The sequence below is a fragment of the Vigna unguiculata genome, chromosome 7, assembly GCF_004118075.2.
Source record: "Vigna unguiculata cultivar IT97K-499-35 chromosome 7, ASM411807v1, whole genome shotgun sequence".
In the NCBI taxonomy this organism is placed as follows: Eukaryota; Viridiplantae; Streptophyta; class Magnoliopsida; order Fabales; family Fabaceae; genus Vigna; species Vigna unguiculata.
In genome coordinates, this window is record NC_040285.1 from 40,133,027 (window position 1) to 40,150,824 (window position 17,798).

The 17,798-nt window shown below is 35.7% G+C and overlaps 2 protein-coding genes across 4 annotated transcripts; one reads left to right on the plus strand and one right to left on the minus strand.

Moving 5' to 3' along the window:
* The first annotated feature begins 2,123 nt into the window (after positions 1–2,123).
* Positions 2,124–4,794, plus strand: LOC114189780 (ABC transporter G family member 6-like). The gene has a single exon (XM_028078467.1). It carries the CDS (start codon positions 2,354–2,356, stop codon positions 4,619–4,621), a length of 2,268 nt encoding a protein of 755 aa, XP_027934268.1. The 5' UTR covers positions 2,124–2,353; the 3' UTR covers positions 4,622–4,794.
* Positions 4,795–7,157: 2,363 nt separating this feature from the next.
* LOC114192801 (SAC3 family protein A) lies at positions 7,158–17,469 on the minus strand. 3 transcript variants are annotated; one of them, XM_028082621.1, is made up of 15 exons: positions 17,111–17,469; positions 16,933–17,004; positions 15,587–16,426; positions 15,094–15,312; positions 14,863–14,985; positions 14,538–14,639; positions 13,221–13,318; positions 11,861–12,035; positions 10,558–11,049; positions 10,311–10,451; positions 9,861–9,920; positions 9,238–9,368; positions 8,200–8,333; positions 7,882–8,117; positions 7,158–7,634 (listed from the first exon to the last, which is right to left on the minus strand). In XM_028082621.1, the coding sequence occupies exons 2-15, from the start codon at positions 16,990–16,992 to the stop codon at positions 7,533–7,535; spliced, it is 2,913 nt and encodes a 970-aa protein (XP_027938422.1). In that variant the 5' UTR covers positions 16,993–17,004; positions 17,111–17,469; the 3' UTR covers positions 7,158–7,532. The 3 variants fall into 3 exon arrangements, with proteins under 3 accessions (XP_027938422.1, XP_027938421.1, XP_027938423.1); XM_028082620.1 differs by having other exon boundaries at positions 14,863–15,312; XM_028082622.1 differs by lacking the exon at positions 17,111–17,469 and having other exon boundaries at positions 14,863–15,312; positions 15,587–16,136; positions 16,231–16,426; positions 16,933–17,010.
* Between the last annotated feature and the right edge of the window lie 329 nt (positions 17,470–17,798).

Here is a 17,798-nt window from a genome sequence, read left to right on the forward strand (position 1 = left end):
AAATGTTAGGATATGTGTAGTTGATGATTAAAGACTTCTAATATATATTTTTGTTTTGGTAAAAGTTAAGGGATATGTTATAAGTGAGTTTTAAGGTTAATTCAACCCAAAAAACACAAAATTGGTTTGTAAGATGAGGTTTGCACCCTTTCACATTGAAATATAGACATCTTGTGCGTGAGACTAGAAATTAATGGGTAGTCCGTTAGCGGTCCGATAGGAGATGAAACAACATGTCCAAGAAAGCTCACTAGGATAGACTCTAACCTGGCCTGATTCTGATACATGTTAAAAAGTGAACTTTAAGTCTAACTCAATCCCCACAAAATCGGCTTGTAAGGTGAGATTTACACTTCATTTATATACTATATGAAACTGTCTTATCTATAATCAATGTGAAACTTTCAACGTGATCCACTAACGTAATAATTATTTTTCTTACATGTAAAATGTAAAGTAACAATAAGACTTTTAATTATTTGAAAATAGTACGACACAAAGATATAATAAATAACGTTGTGATAGAATTTTCATGACTCTCATATTATAATAAGTGGATTCTAAATTTAATTTAACTTTACAAAATCAATTATAAAACGAGATCTATAAACTAATCTAATTACTAACACAATCATCAATAAAGAAAAAAAAAATCGTAATGTGTGTCTTTCGATAAGGTGGAAAGGCACGTAACTTAAGCAATAGAAATAGGAGTTAAAATTGAACCAAAATGTTTGACCAGAAATTGTTACAGTATCTTAAACTATTATGATTTGAATAGAAAGAAATTGGTGATATGAGTATCCAAAAGCACCTAATACTTACTATTTTAGCAGAACTTGGTTATGAATTGACGGTGCTATGGAGAAAAAAAGTGACAAGAAAAGTAGCAGATTCCAAACACATAAAACAGTGACAGTTAACTAGATAACCAAACACCGTTGGAACAGTGTAGCATAATACAAAGATAATTTGAATGAAGGGTGTGTGTGCACATGCACAAATTGTTCATACACATTTTTTGTCTTCACTTTTCAGTGCTTTACGTGAGAACGCAACCCACAGAGAGAGAGATTGGTAAGAGTTAGCTTGCAAGTTGGTAACTTTGGGATGGTAGTCCACCTGCATTAACTACCATGTTTCTGCTTTTTCTTTTCTTTTGTTGTAAATTAATAAACATATACTAAGTTTCATGGTTGAAAGTGAGAGTGAGAAGGTAGCAATGTCCCTGCATTGACACCAAAGTTGACGAAGAATATGTAATCAAAAGTCTCTTTTTTTTTTCTTAAAGATAGAAAGTGATTAAAGTTTATAATTAGATCTGCAAACAATCATATTGCAGTATCAAAGACAGAGATTACCGAAGAAAACAAATTTAAATTGTAAAAGGTAACCAACCGTCACCTCTGACCATTTTTCTATCCCTGATGATGTTGTTTGACTTTGGCCGGCGATGTTTTTTTTTTCTTCTGGAAGCCAAAACAGAATAATAAAAACATGACAGTAAAAGTAAAATTCAGTTATTTAACACAGGGAAGAAAATAGACGGCAATGAAAATATTAATATAATTAATACCTGTAAGTATTTCAAAATATAATTACAATAATAATAATTTGAAAGTAACAGTGTTGATGCATCAGTTCAGTTCCACATATTTTTCTCCCTTTCTTACGCATATTTCTTGCCTACTTTGGTAGCTTTACGTGCACAACTTAGTAATTTTATGAATACAGTGAATGCATTAACAAGGAGAGAAGTAACCCAAAAGCCGTAAGACTTCATCCTCAATCCCCTTTCGTCTCTGGAACTGTGTACTGTCTAGTGAAACTCATTATGTAATGACACGTCGTAACACTAAAATCATAGTATTATAGTGACACTGTTTTGTGTTATAGGAAATGATTATCCAAAAGACCAACAACATTGGTGATATTATATAGGTGTTCTAATATAAGTGGTTATTTGTTTGGACAGTTTTCGGATAAGGTGCAGTTTCGTGAATGGTTGGTCTGAAGAAAGGTGAAAAAATGGGGAAGATGAAATAGTATTGGACCGAAAGATGTGGTATTTGCATGGTTAGGCCACAGTAGATGGACGCCCCCACCTAACACGCAGGAATTTGAATTTCAAACAGTGTGATGAATAAGATAACAGATCATCACATTCAGATACATACGTTTGGGCAATTGATGAATTAGGAGTTGTAGGTCACCTCCAAATAAAACCCATACATTAGTCAAAACCCTATATTATTATCCTTCCACACCCATTTCCATATATATACTGCATAACTCTTCAACCTTTCTTCTCCAACTCATCAACAACTTCTACACTCTCAAGCTCCCAGAAGCAATGTCATCTCGCATTGTTGCGGACAATTCATTATCCATAAACAATGTCACCACTCCCTACTTCGATTTAATGGAAATGGACGACCTCACGCGCCGCCCCGCCTCCGCTGAGATGCCCACTCTCGGACAGCTCCTCAAGCACGTCGGAGATGCCAGGAAGGAAGCCGCCGGTGATGGGAGTGAGACACCGGTTCATCACGCGCTTGATATAGTTGACGCCGCCGGAGTTGGGCCTCGCTCGCTGCCATTCGTCCTCTCCTTCAGCAACCTCACATACAGCGTCAAGGCGCGCCGTAAAATGAGCCTCTCCTCTGTCTTCCCCCGCCGTAGAAGCCGCCTCGGCGGGTCCGCGGTGGCCGAGGCTCCTGCCGTCGGCGAGAGCATGTTCAGGCGGACCAAGACGCTGCTGAACGATATCTCCGGCGAGGCGCGCGACGGCGAGATCATGGCGGTTCTAGGTGCAAGCGGTTCTGGAAAGTCAACACTGATCGACGCGCTCGCGAACCGAATCGCCAAGGGAAGTCTAAAAGGCACGGTGGCGCTGAACGGCGAAACGCTGGAATCGCGTCTTCTGAAGGTGATCTCCGCGTACGTGATGCAGGATGACCTGCTTTTCCCGATGCTCACCGTGGAAGAGACTCTGATGTTCGCAGCGGAGTTCAGACTTCCGCGCACGCTCTCCAAGTCGAAGAAAAACGCCCGCGTCCAGGCTCTCATCGAGCAGCTAGGTCTTCGGAACGCCGCGAAAACAGTCATCGGTGACGAAGGCCACCGCGGGGTATCCGGCGGAGAGCGACGGAGAGTTTCCATCGGTATAGATATTATCCACGACCCGATCCTGCTGTTCCTGGACGAGCCAACCTCGGGACTTGACTCCACCAGCGCGTTCTTGGTGGTGAAGGTTTTGCAGAGAATCGCACAGAGCGGAAGCATCGTGATCATGTCCATTCACCAGCCGAGTTACCGAATCCTAGGGCTTCTGGACCGCATGATCTTCTTATCACGCGGCCAAACCGTTTACAGCGGTTCACCGTCGCAGTTACCGGTTTTCTTCTCCGAGTTCGGTCATCCGATTCCGGAAACCGACAATAGAACGGAGTTCGCGTTGGACCTGATTCGCGAACTGGAAGGCTCCCCCGGCGGAACGAAGAGCTTGGTCGAGTTCAACAAGTCGTGGCAGAGCATGACGAAGCATCATCAAACGACAACGGAGGCGGAACGGAACGGGTTGTCGTTGAAGGAAGCAATAAGCGCGAGCATTTCGCGAGGGAAACTGGTCTCCGGCGCCACGAACACGAATCCAAACCCGTCGTCAATGGTGCCAACTTTTGCGAATCCGTTTTGGATTGAGATGGCGACGCTGTCGAAGCGGTCGTTTTTGAACTCGAGAAGAATGCCTGAGTTGTTTGGGATAAGATTGGGTGCGGTGATGGTGACGGGGTTCATTCTTGCCACCATGTTTTGGCAACTCGATAACTCTCCGAAAGGAGTGCAAGAGAGACTCGGATTCTTCGCGTTTGCCATGTCAACAACTTTCTACACCACCGCCGACGCGCTTCCCGTGTTCCTCCAAGAACGCTACATTTTCATGAGGGAAACTGCTTACAACGCTTATCGGAGAATCTCCTATTTGGTCTCGCATGCGGTGGTGGCATTGCCGGCGCTAGCCTTTCTCTCGTTGGCTTTCGCGGCAACCACGTTCTGGGCCGTGGGCCTGGACGGTGGAGTTTCGGGCTTTTTGTTTTATTTCCTGATTATCTTTGCGTCGTTTTGGGCTGGGAATTCGTTCGTGACGTTCCTTTCCGGTGTGGTGCCTCACGTGATGCTGGGTTACACCATAGTGGTGGCCATTCTCGCGTATTTCTTGCTGTTCAGTGGATTCTTCATCAACAGGGATAGGATTCCCAGTTACTGGATTTGGTTCCACTATCTGTCACTGGTGAAGTACCCTTATGAAGCTGTTTTGCAGAACGAGTTCGATGACCCAGTGAAGTGCTTCGTGAGGGGGGTCCAGATTTTCGATAACACGCCCCTTGGGTCGGTGCCACAGGCCCTGAAGCTTAAGCTTTTGGACGCCATGAGCAACACTCTCGGAATGAACATCACCACCTCCACCTGTTTGACCACCGGTTCCGACATTTTGCGGCAGAACGGGGTCACCGATTTGACCAAGTGGAACTGCTTGTGGGTCACAGTTGCCTGGGGATTCTTCTTTAGATTTCTCTTCTACTTCTCCCTCTTGCTGGGTAGTAAAAACAAGAGGAGTTGATCATCATCATCATCACCATCGTGAGTTTCAGTTTGTGCATTTTTTTGTTTTTTGTAATTTCTCTATTCTATTTCTTCTGTTCTTGCCTAGTGCGGTGCTGGCAATCGGCACTCTGGTAAAAAGTTGTAATCTTCACTTTCATAAATTACTTCATTATTTCCTTACCACAAACATTCATACATTCCTCAGTGTTTATCTGTTTCTATTAAATTTTTCATCATTTAATGTTTTACCAAAAAACAGAAGTTTTTTTTGGTTTAATATTGAATGCATTTTTAGTCTTACCCTAATTATAACCAAAGAGTTAAAAAAATATAGAAAAATATATTTTAAGTAGAACATGAAATGGAGCGGTGATACTTTCACACCAGGAAAAAAATATATTTATATTACAACTCAAAATAATAATATTATAATCATATTTATATATTTTTTTAATTTAAAATTTTAATTTATTTTATTGTGTTATGAAAAAGAACTGTAAAATATGTGTATTTTTAGAGTGAGTGTCAAAGCCGTATTTCTCTATGAAATATTACTAATTTACACCACGGTATTTTAGCTAAATTAACACACGGGTAAAGGTTTGTGTAAAATATATATATATAAATGTATCATATAAAACATGATAATTGTTTGTTAAATTAATAAAATTGTTTGTTTAGTAAAGGTAATTGATAAAATAAAATCTAGACATTTAAAATGATGAAACAAAATATGTTTATGCATGGCATATAAATAATTTTATATTACAAATAGAAAATTAATTTTAGGCTATGAATTAATGATCGTCTATTTAATAAGAGACTCTGATTAAATATATTGTAGCTAATTTATATTTTTATTATTTTGTAAAATAAAAGAGAAAAAGTCAACTTTATATATATATATATATATATATTAGTAAAGTTACTCCAAATATTTATGAGTTTTGGAGATGGAAAATGACAAGTGCTTGCAAGTTTTTAGTTGAGAATTTAGGAGATCTTATATATATATCAATCAAATTTTACACCAAATTTCATTTTATAAATTGATTCGTAAGATAAAATTTATGTCTATTTATTTACTATAAATTGATCTTATCATTATGAGTCTTTCAACATACCACTCACCAAAATATATATTTCTGTAGAAAATTAAATATTAATAAGTGATCCAATAGTAAACGACCCAAATAAATAACAATTAAGAAATAAAATTTAGACCCAATTCAACTCTAATATCAATTTATAAAATTATAAAATTATTAAGTATGACCCTATTTAGACTTCCACCAAATAAAATAATATCGTTACCGAATTTCATTTTTTCTTTCAAATTTTGAAATCCGGTTGAATATAATTTTTTTTCATTGGATTTTAATATCTGTTCATGTGTAAATTCTCGTGTTCATCAAATTTTTGAAATCTGGATATGATTTTTATTTACCGGATTTCCAAACCAAATTATATCATTTTTATTTTTATTGAATTTAAAAATCCGATTATATAAATTGTGTTAATTTCTTTTCTTCATCAAATTTCAAAATCCAATTAAATGTCAAATTTTTTTAATCACGAATTGTGAAATCTAATACTCATCAAAAAAATTAACCGGATTTCATATGCTGGTTCACACCACATATCCTGAATTCTTTTTATCCGGTTCGTTTTCACAGATTGTTATCCAATTTATTATTATTTGCGTAAACATAAACACTATTTACACATTTTTTAAACATTTTTTTATACATATATAATATTATATTAGTATATAATAATATACATAGTCAATTTATATTTATTAAAAATAAAGTAAAAGAAAAAAGAAAATTAATTATTAATAATTAATTAATTAATTGTTAAAATAATTTTATAAAAATATATAAAAAAAATAACTGTTCATCTTTAAAAAATAAATTAATTATATTGTAAATAGTATATTACAAATAAGTCCTTGCAGACAAAAAAAATCTCATTATATATAAATATAAATCAAGAACATAAAATGAAAAAGGAAATGCAGGAAAAAAAAACGTGGGATGCAAAAAAAAATGCCCTTACTCAAACACGGTGACCTTGCTTTTCTTGCTTTTCGAAAGCTCCCCTTAACGGAGAACACAGCTTACCTCTCAGGTGGAGGAAACTGCCGTTCGCTTGCCGGCGGAAAGCCACCACTTCACTGCCCTCTGCTCTATGCTCTAATACATTGATCTGCTGCCCACATGCTTCTTCTCTGCTGCAAAAACGCAGCTCACAACTTCAAAGGTGCTGCCACCGTCAACATTGAGGGATATGCGCCTCACGTTGGGTATGAAACTGTCAAAAAAAATTGGCTTAAAGTAAATAGGGTTAAAAAGTTATCTATGATATTTCACATTGATAATCGATAAGATGCAGAAAAAAAAAAAAAAAAAAAAAGATAGGGTGCAGGAGGCAATACCTAAGCATATAAGCTTGCAACTATGTAACAAAATATACATGTTTCTTCATTTATTTCGGCCCGACTTTATATTAGATGCTATTAACCATCGAAATCGAAAGCATGTTATAAATTTTTTATATAAAATATGAATATTTGAAATTGTCTAAAGTACAGAAGACATTCTCGTACAAAAATGAGAGGGAAATTTTATAACTATTTTGAGAGCTAAATTACATTGCATTGCACCTATAGTCCTGACCTTTCTCCAGGAAAGAATAGTAAGCATCAAAACAATTAATCAATCAATATTTAAGGCTGTATGTATGTTACGTATTCATTGGAACCTTAGGCGGCTTCATATTTTTCTCTTCCCACAGTTCATTATATTCCACTTACTAATCCCAAGGTTTGACTCTAAGTTACACGACCATCCATCACACAGCCTTTGTTCTACCCACCACGTCATATCACATATCATTCTGTGCCTCAAAAACAATAAACTTGGCTATAAAGGTGCTCGTGCTAAAAAGTCATTAACAGCAAGATTGGTATCTCCGTGGGCAACAGCATCGTCTGGCTCAGGCATACACAGAGAAGATGCTGAAACCTGCAAATTAAAAATGTCCATCAGATCACCCACCCATAAATCAGGTTAAGAAAACAATTTCACAAGTCGATTAGTGACGGTGAATTTCTAGACTTATACAGGTGAACCGGCTCATGGATTAAGTCCAAACCACCTCTCAAAATGTGGAAGAAGTCAATGCAATGATTCAAGGTAACACTACCATAATGCTCAACATGAGTGATGTTTCAACAAATCAAAATATGAGAAGGATAGAGATCGAACATACTTTAGCATCAAGTAGTGTATCTCCATTATTATCAGTAATTATGCTAGCACCGTGTGCTTTCAACCATTCTGAACACTCTTCCAAAGCATCTGTATCTCTTTCGTCACTGGCTCCATTTATGGCACCTCCAGTCGAAAACCCAAGAACCTGAGAAATGTACGAGACAGGTAGAGTTGGGCGATATGACCGGCACATGCAGTTCACAGCCTTATAACGCATCTTTTCAACATATAGATCTGTGGAAAATAAAATAAAATAAAAAATCACTTCAGTTTATCCCCTTAACACGGTGAAAACAAGTTAATTTCAAACACTCACCCATAAGGCAGGTGTTTAAGTTAGGAGCTGCTTTGTACAGTCTAAAGAATGCAATATAATTTCCTGAAGTTACAGCAGCACGAACGGCAAGGGCATGTTTTACAGCTTCATCCTTCTTTGCTTCGGGTGACAACCTGGTGTTGAGAACATTAGACGTTCAAATTTGAGACGTTATATGAATCATGGCAGAATAATTGAGACTGGGCTATAATTATAATATTATTACAATAATTTCTGGAAAAATATTTCCGTATATCCATGGAAAGACTCGGCATATATTGATCCAATCCTCTATTGTTCATCAGCATCTGAGAATCAGTGATTTCAACCCAAGGAATAGGGATGGGATCAAAATTGACTTTCGGGCAACTAGGACACAAACTTCTAATATATTTTAAGTATAGATGTGTAGGTTATGAGTTATCTTTATAATTTAAGTCATGGTAAAAAATTAATTCATAATATAAATATTGACCCAGTACATTCATTCCTAGACTCAATCCTTTTTATTTTCTCTCAATTAAACATTTTTAATATCCTCTATTCTGGATGTATATTTTACATATTATAAATTTTCTTTATAATTTAAATTATAGTAAAAACTTAATTCAGAATGTAAATATTGACCCAGTAAATTCATTCCTAGACTCGATCCTTTTATTTTCTCTCAAACATTTTTAGATCTATCACTTCACTTATCCCAAACAACTAACATTTGAGGTTTTGAGCAGGCAAATCCTTCCCATCACATGACTACAATTCAAACCAACAATTTCCAAATTTTAAATAACATTCAGAATTATCAAAGTACTTTTCAGGGAATAGAACTCCCAAAAGACCAAAACTAGTAAATTTTAACAATGCAGATTATAATAACAAAAGCACAAAAATTCTGATAGGTGAAACACAATATAGTTATCAAAGCATGTTTTTGGGGAGATAACTCCCACACCCGATTCAATCTGAGATAACATCACAAAATTCAGACAGATGAGTCCTTTCAAAAAAGAAATCAAGGCTTGGAAGCGCAGGGCAAACCTGGCCATTGATGACACGAGATCTCTGTTATTATTTGAATGCATAATAACACAAAGCAAGTTGTAAGCCGCAAATTCCATATCCGAGCCCTCAATTCCTTCGGCATAAAGAGTTTTTAACTGAGATTGACACTGCATTCACACAAATAGGATCGATATGTAAAGTTCATTTACAAGTTGAATAACATCGGCAACGTCTATAATAAATCATTCACATTTCAAAACGAGCAAGAATGGAACCCAATTTTCATCCTTGATTGCCTTTATGCCTTGTTTGGTAGAGAGACTAGAGAAATAGGATAGATAGCAATTAAAACGATGGGTGGAAATGGGTGAGAAATAAAGTAAAAATTAAAAAGGGTACTAAGGTGAAGAAAAATAAAGAGAAGAGATAAAAAATGAAAATAGGTGATAAATAAAGTGAAAAAGTATTGATAAATTAAATTTTATCCTCCCTATTTCCACTCTAACCCCTCCAACCAAAAAAACAACAGTGAAATATTTTAATCCTTGATCTCAGAAGGAAAACAGATGCATAATTCACAAGAAAAAACACACAAAAAAGTAATCAGACCCTAAAACTAAATAAAGCATTTTTCTTCACAGATAATATACAGAACTAACCTGATTATATTCAGGCAAGTCCCCAAATTCTAGTGCCAATCGGGCATGTGTTTCATACACCTGAATCACACTTTCAAGGGTTACTTACTATCAACGGCAGAAAAGTGGAAAATATATCAGTGTATACAGAATATGCAAATTACCATCACAAAAAGCCTTTTTCTATAGGTTACATCAGATGACGTCATTATGTTATATCAGAAACGAATTCTGATATGCAGAACACGTTAAAATAAGAAAAATACAAGTGCGGGACGATATGTTTTCACTATAATATCTCATTACTTCAATAAAGATATGGAAATTTAAAATTTAAAGAGGTTCCTGAACAATTGATCAGTAGCATAGCCAGAGAGATGCAGGAGAAGTGGGAAACCATTAAATTTTAAAAAAAATAAAAATGAAAAAAAGAATAAGCAATACTAGAACGTTATCCATCAGAAAAAATACCTTGACTGTCAACTGATTGCGTATTCGTTGAACAGTTAGGTCTTGGCGAATGGACTTTAACTGGTCGCATTTATAAAGGTAATTCTTCTGGGAATTCTTAACCATCAATAGAGCTTTCTCAAGAACCTCTTCAGGTCGTACCTTTAATTCATAGCAGTTTAATAAGGTTCATAGTTAGGGAGTAAAGGAAATAATAGAAAGACAGAGAAAAGTAACAGTAATTTAAATTATTGAGAGGAGACATTACAGTGGCAGGATCAGGGGCAGAAGTTAGACGCAGGTATCGCTTTTCAATTTCCTGGCAAGTGCCCTTCACAGTCAGAGCGTCCCAGTCAATATCCTCAACAGCTTTGCTGGCACCATCCTCAAAGTTTTTGCTCAGAACCAAGGCACTAGCCCTTCTATTGTACAAGTTTCCAGCTCCAGCATGTTTTTTCCTAGAGTGGTTATTTTCTGTTCGATGGCCTTGTAAATCAAATCTTTTGGAACGATTTTCGCGTCTCTTCCTTTCCTCTGGTGTATCACTAAATGCCATTGCAGAAGTATAATACGAAGTCAAACTTTGTTCCTTGTCACTATCACTAGATGCATCACCATTTTCAGAAACAATAGAAGCATCAGTAAGACGCTGCTTCTTAAATGGCCTTTGGAGAGCCTTACTAGACATTCTCTGCAGTAATGGAGAAAATTTAGTATTCCTCAACACGTCCTCCTTGCTTTCTTTGTTTTCCATTGCCACCTGCATGGCATTTTATGAGGTAAGCGAAACATTCATTCTTTAAAATTTATAGGCACACATACTTCTCATTCTCAACGTGATTGTACTTTAAGAGCACTTCTGGTATGAGGAAAAAAGAACAATACTTCACAAGATTAAAAGTTCTTTGAAAATGAATAAGGCTAAAGACACAAAAAACAAATCCATGTTTTCGTAAACAAGGGTACCAAACTCCAGACCCAACAAAGAATACCAGTTACGGTATATGTCAATAATGACACAGTTTATAGAACAATATAAATAAGTAAAGCAGTCAGTTTGGTTAAACATAAAAGAATACAATGAACTTGAGAAGCTTTATGAACAAAATAATTATAATTATGACAATACATAAGCCAACCAAATGACACATCTATACAATTTTCATATGATACTAGCTCACTCACAGAAGCTCACACAAAAATTGCAGGATATTGAAATGTAGAATAAAAGTGAGCACACTAAATATATGGGATGTGAACCACCAACTTATCTGAAAAGCAAAGGATCATTCAGACTAGGATCGTGCCATGGGGATCACAAAGCAACTATTATCCATAGCATAATAGTAAAGATCCCTGATTATATCGATGCATAGCCTCAAACATAACCCATAAGATAAAAATGGCATGAAATGAAGCAAAACCAATAATAAAAAACTAAAGAGAAAACAGGAAAACAAAAAGGTAAACTAATTAAACTGCAGTTCCACCCAATTTGTAACAAGTAACAAGAATGACACCAGCTAGAGCCTTGAAAATTCCATAAATTACTTGAACAAGCATATAAATACCTTTCTGTCCTTTGCATTAGGCACCCAACTATTGAACTTCACAGCATCATTACTCATTAACACTGGATTGTCAACTGGCTTCTCCTCAGGCATGGGCTCCCACCTACTTTTAGATCGTCTAGGACTTTTTTTATACTTTGGCAACAAAGAATCCTGAGCTGATGACAGTGAACTACTGCTCGAAACAGCAACAAATAATATTTGTCATAATATAACATCACATTAAAATAATATTCTATCGTTAACATTATAATCTAATGTTACAAAGGATAGGATGCATATGAAGCACAGATGCAATGCATGGTATATACGTTTGAAAAAGAATAAAATGAGGATAAAATTAAAAAATAAAATAAGACATGCATCACTTTCCATTAAATTATCCTAATTATTTCAAGAGGAAGCAGATAAATGATATCAGGACTTCTAAGAGATTAGATGCTTCTAGTTGTTCATTCAATAGTTTTTTTCCTTAATGTATTGCTTTAGAGATTAAGAAAACCTTCAACAGATGTAAAATAAAAAAAGGTAAAAACTTAGTATAAGTTTTAAGGATAAGCATTTAGGTATGTGCTTTGGTATCAGATAAAGACTACATAGATACATTCTCATCTTTATGAATTGGTGTTTTATTGCACTTAGCAAGTAAGTTTCAACCCCACAAAAAGCTTGTTAGGTAAGATTTGCACTCACTTGTATACTATAATTTTGTCATATCTCTAGTTGATGGAGGATCTCTAATACACCTCCTCATACTAAAGACTAGACATCTCGAATGTAAAAATACATATTTATGGATGATCCAAAAGAGGCTTAATTGTGAGCGACCAAGAGGCCTAACAGATTCGATAAAATACACTCAACACTATAAGCTCTAATCTGACCAAATCCAATTAAAATCAAGCAACATGATTAATAGTTTCTAAAATGTCACATTTACTACAACAGAAATTTGTATGGCTTCTAATAACATTTAAAACACATAGGTTCTTGTTGTGTATAAAGAGGAAGCTCCTATCATACTATCACATCAAACAAAATTTTTAATACTTTGTATACCTATTTTAATAAAGTACCGTAATTCTATATTGTACAACATAAACTATTTACTTTACTTTAAATTTTTAACTTTCTTTTAATTTAACTACATTCAATTTTTCACTTTTTGGTCCTCCCAAACAAAAGAAATAAGCTACTTTAATTCCTCCTTGTACATATTCCAAATGGAAAATAGGAAGAATAAACAGAAATTGATCAAACCATGAAAATCAGAAGAAAAAAAAAATATAAACACCTGAAATTTACACTCAGGTAGGTACAATAATGATATTTCAACCAACAAAAACAAGAGAAATCATACTCTTTATTGATCACATCTGCATCTGGCATTGGGAAAAGTGGTTCCATATCCCAATTTCGTGTGTTGAGGGTACCATCAGCTGTTGCCTTAGTTATCATCTGCCAAGTAGGTTAAGGAATCGGGTAAGATTATTATAGAAGCAAACTCACAAACAAAAATCAAGAAAACAACCTATATGATTGATGTTCATAGCGATCAACAAAAAGGACAAGAAGTCAATTGCCATAAGTGAAAATAAGTAAAAATAAATTCCAATTCTCAGACACAGCATCAGATAATAATTGTCTCCCTTTGCAGGCAAAAACTGCAATCGTTTTCAGTAACATTCTTGCATGCACTGGAGGAGAGGGAGACCAAGAAGGATTTTGAAAGAAATTGTCAAGGGAGATCTCATGGTAAATAATAGTCCTAAAGCTCTGGCTTTTTACTGCACTGAATGGTATCATGTGCTCCCTGTAGCGGATAATAAGATTCTACAGCTTACATTTCTCTTTCATCCTTGTGCACACACAAGTTGTGTGCTTATTGAGGGGAAAATTTACAAGACATTGTGTGCATGTACAATGATTTGGCAGCAGGTATTTATTCAAGAATTTCATTGAGACATTGTCAGTATAAAGATTTTTACAATATCAACCAAACAGAAATCACCATAGATGTTCCTCTTAAAGTCATTATTTCAAAAATTCAATAATCTTATCATGATCAGATGACAATGTAAAAGGCATCAACAATGTAGATGAATCTAACTAAATTCACTATTACGAAGAGTTTCACAGACATGCACTATCAGTAAAACCTTTTACACTATTGAAGTCGATATAAAAGTCAACCAATCAGAAATCATCCCTAGTATGACTTTCAAGATAGTCATTATAAAAGTTAATATACCATACATGATGGTTGGTGATTGGATGAAAAATGAAATTATTAATTACAATAAAAAAGGTAATTAAGAATGTTGCCGTGGGTATGTCCGTACACAAATGTCCCTCTATCACTTACCATTAGCTCTATAAACACGTCAACTTTTTTTTCTGAATGACTGGAGAGTATCAATTTAAAAACATGACAGCAAGTTATACGAAATTACAAAATCATATACTTCTTCTGCTCTGAATAACTAAGGTCAAGACCGTCAACCCTGTTTTGTTTGATTCAAACGTTACATACAAACATGTATCATTTGCCATAGAGTAAAAGCTGCAAAACTAGAAGGAAGGGGGAAACAAATCTAGCAAATAAATAAAGAGCAGGATATGAAAGAAATATTATCATCATATATTTTCTTCTTTAAGTATAAGACTAAAATCTCACCTCCTTCATGACTGCCTGACATGCAGTCATTTGCTTATCATCTTTACAACGAGCCAAAGCTCTTTCCACATAGCCACGTAAAGACTTGGGAAACATACCAGGCTGTGAGCAAGAATAGTTCGGTAATTATTAAAAGATAATACTTTTTTTTTTCTTTTATGGCCAAGCTTGTAAGTCCAAACACTTAGTTTCCATCAACTTATAGTACAATGATGTTCTTATAAAGCAAATAATGTAATGAAATAAAAAAATTGTCAGGAAGATAATAATTTAGAATGCATTATGTAATTTAAAAATCCATTAAATATTATTGTCCAAGTATCACCTTAAGTATGGAATTAGCAGCATCGTTAGATGATACTTTCTCAGCTGGCTTTGGTAACGAAACAGCAATATACGCAGGTTTCGGAGCAGAAACAGTTGAAGACCCATCCTTTTCGGCTTTGGGCTGTCCAAATGTCAAATTTGAAGCAATTCGTGGATTTGTAGGAATTTGAAGTTTGCTTACCCGTTTTGCATCTGGAGATGGAGCACTTTGTACAGGTGACAAGTTTACCTGTTGAGAGGGGAGAGGCAGCGGAGGAGGAGGAGGGAGGTACAAATTGGTTCCTTGAGAAGATAGAGTCTTCTGTTGATCCTGAAATGTATCATAAGAAGATTTTAAATCCAAAGGACTTTGATAGTTTGGCTGAATAGGATTAGTTTGTTGTATCTGAGAACTTTGGGGCCCATGTTTCCAGTAACCATCGTGATCACCACCATTTACTGCAGCAGGCTGACCACAAAAAGAAATTAACATAAAATTATTAAGTTAACTAAACTAGACTTCAAAAAAATACTAATCATCCAAATACAACAATCTCATAAAACTGAAGCCAGACAAATATTAGATATCCATCATGGAAATTCTTTTATTAGAATTGGAATTCAACAAAAGCCAGAACAGAAGCAACTTGACAGTATGAATAACAATGTATCTGCTCTGTCAGGTCAAATATTCTAAGAAGTAATCATTTTCCACACTTTTGGACTGAAAATAATCTTCAAACCTGAAAAGAAGGTATAGCAGAAGAGCTGGACTCTTGCCTCCAAAATGGTGGATATGATTGTGGTGGCTGGCTACTTGGAGTTGCATAACCGCTAGTAACTGCAGGAATAGGGCAACCCAAAGCAGATGAACTAGCGACAGATAAGTTCTCTGTCCCAGGTGCACAGCTGACTTCTGTTTGATTGTAGTAGTCTGCCCACTGTTTGTACTGTTGCTGATACTGCAATGAAGTAGTGGCAGCACCAGAACTATAGGAACCACTGGAATCTGGGGTGTAATTAGTATACGGATGAGAAGAGTAACTGCCATTGTTCCACACAGTCGCTTGATTTCCATATCCGCTGCTGTTTTGGTAACCTCCAGTAGTCTGATAATCAGCAGGATTGTAATAAGTGCTTGAATAACTTGCAGATCCAGCATAAGACCCAGTATTCTGAAAGGAGGAAATAGGCTGATAAGGAGCACCTGTGTTTTGATATGCTCCTACAGGCTGTGAATAGGTATGATTAGGCTGCTGCTGATAGTTGTTATAGTAGCCCGAGTATCCCATGCTGCCATAACCATATGGATTAGAAGAACTTGGGTATGATGCGTATGCATTGTAATCTTGGGTTACATTAGCTGTTCCCAAATTTGATGAATTACCAGCAACTGATGATACATTGTGTCCATCTTGAATGCTTCTTGCAGGCGGCTGTGGATGTTGATCATACTGGTAGGTTGGATTAGAATAGATCCCATTTCCTGTAGAGCTATGAACAGTCCATGATGCGGCTTCAGACCCAGTTGTAGCGGGAGCATACGAAGTTTGATGATGTTGGCTAGCATCAACGTGCCGGTTCTACAAAAGAGATTATGAGTTATGTTTTACGTGATCAAATTATACTCAACTGAACCGTGCAAGAATTAAGTGATACAAGGATAAGAAGATATCATTCACGCCAAAACATCCAAAACAGAAAAATTCTGGTGTAGAAATTAAATAGGCCTCCATTTACACTAGTAAGTGCAGAAAGAGGACTAGCCGCTTAGCAAGAAAAATTCCCCCCTGGAAGACATGTCATTCACACAACAGACACAAAAAACTTCTCCAGTAAACTCTTATGATTTAAGAACCGTTGAAAATATCAAAACAATGATTGCAGGAGGCTCTCAGTATCCAGTAACATACGGATCAAAATTTTAACGGATGCAAGATTTAAATAAAGAATGCTTGAACGACATCAGTACATCACATCTTCAAACTCATTAAACAAACAACACTGTTTGATTCACAAACTTCACCATAAATATAAGCATCTAAACTACTTATTTTTTCAAGACACGGAACCACGCTTCATATAATACCTCGAACAGATGTGGCTCCGCGGGAGCTAAGGTCTCAGTATTACTTCCTTCGTTCGCCATCTCTCGGAAACCCTGATTGATCAAAAAGAAAACACAGACGCAGATAATTAATAATAAAGTCGGTGCAGATAGGAGAAAAACCCTAATAAATTGATAATAAAATGGCAACAGTGCAAACCTCGGAAAATCTCAGAAAATGAATGGGGAAAAGGTCATAACGGTGAAATCAGGGAAGCGGTAAGGAATCCGAGGAAGCAGATAAGCAAATTGGGGAGAAGAAGAAAAATTAATGAAAAGCAGAAAAGAAAAACAAGTAGCAGATAGATAGATAGATATGAACGAAAGAACGAAATATTACGACGGAGAATAAAAAGATTGAAAGATTGAAAAAGAAAGAAGGGGAAGGACTTTGCAGTAAAACGTAAAAAGGGGTTACAGGCGTAAACGCCGGAAAAGAGAGAGAGATGGGTTGGGATGTGTTGTTGTTTTTGAGGGAAAAAGTTGGGAGAAATAGAATTGATTGAGGGAGGGGACTGTGCAGAGGTGGGTCCTCCGGTGGCGCTACAATAATATGTATTTATAGTATTAGTAATCTTAGTATTTTCTCAAATACTGTTATCTTAACGATTAATTAACCATTCTTTAACAATTAAGTGTTATTTTTTATTTGACTTAATTATATTTTTGTCCTCAATCTTGAATCTTGAGTTTTGGTTATGTTTGATTTTTATAAATTATATATTTTAGTCTTGAAATAAAATAAAAATTTTATTATAAAACATTCAGATAACATATTTAATACTTAAAATAATCATTTAGAATATTTTATTGGATATGATTATCATGATATTTATTTGATTAGGTTA

What these genes read in the sequence shown, in the direction of transcription:
- LOC114189780 (XM_028078467.1), top strand. Translation starts at nt 2,354, where the DNA reads ATGTCATCTCGCATTGTTGCGGACAATTCATTATCCATAAACAATGTC.
- LOC114192801 (XM_028082620.1), bottom strand. Translation starts at nt 16,992, where the DNA reads ATGGCGAACGAAGGAAGTAATACTGAGACCTTAGCTCCCGCGGAGCCA. An exon ending in GCAATCAGTTGACAGTCAAG is followed by an intron (nt 9,921 to 10,310) that starts GTATTTTTTCTG and finishes AGTGTGATTCAG; the next exon opens with GTGTATGAAACACATGCCCG. An exon ending in CTCGTGTCATCAATGGCCAG is followed by an intron (nt 8,334 to 9,237) that starts GTTTGCCCTGCG and finishes TCTCAACACCAG; the next exon opens with GTTGTCACCCGAAGCAAAGA.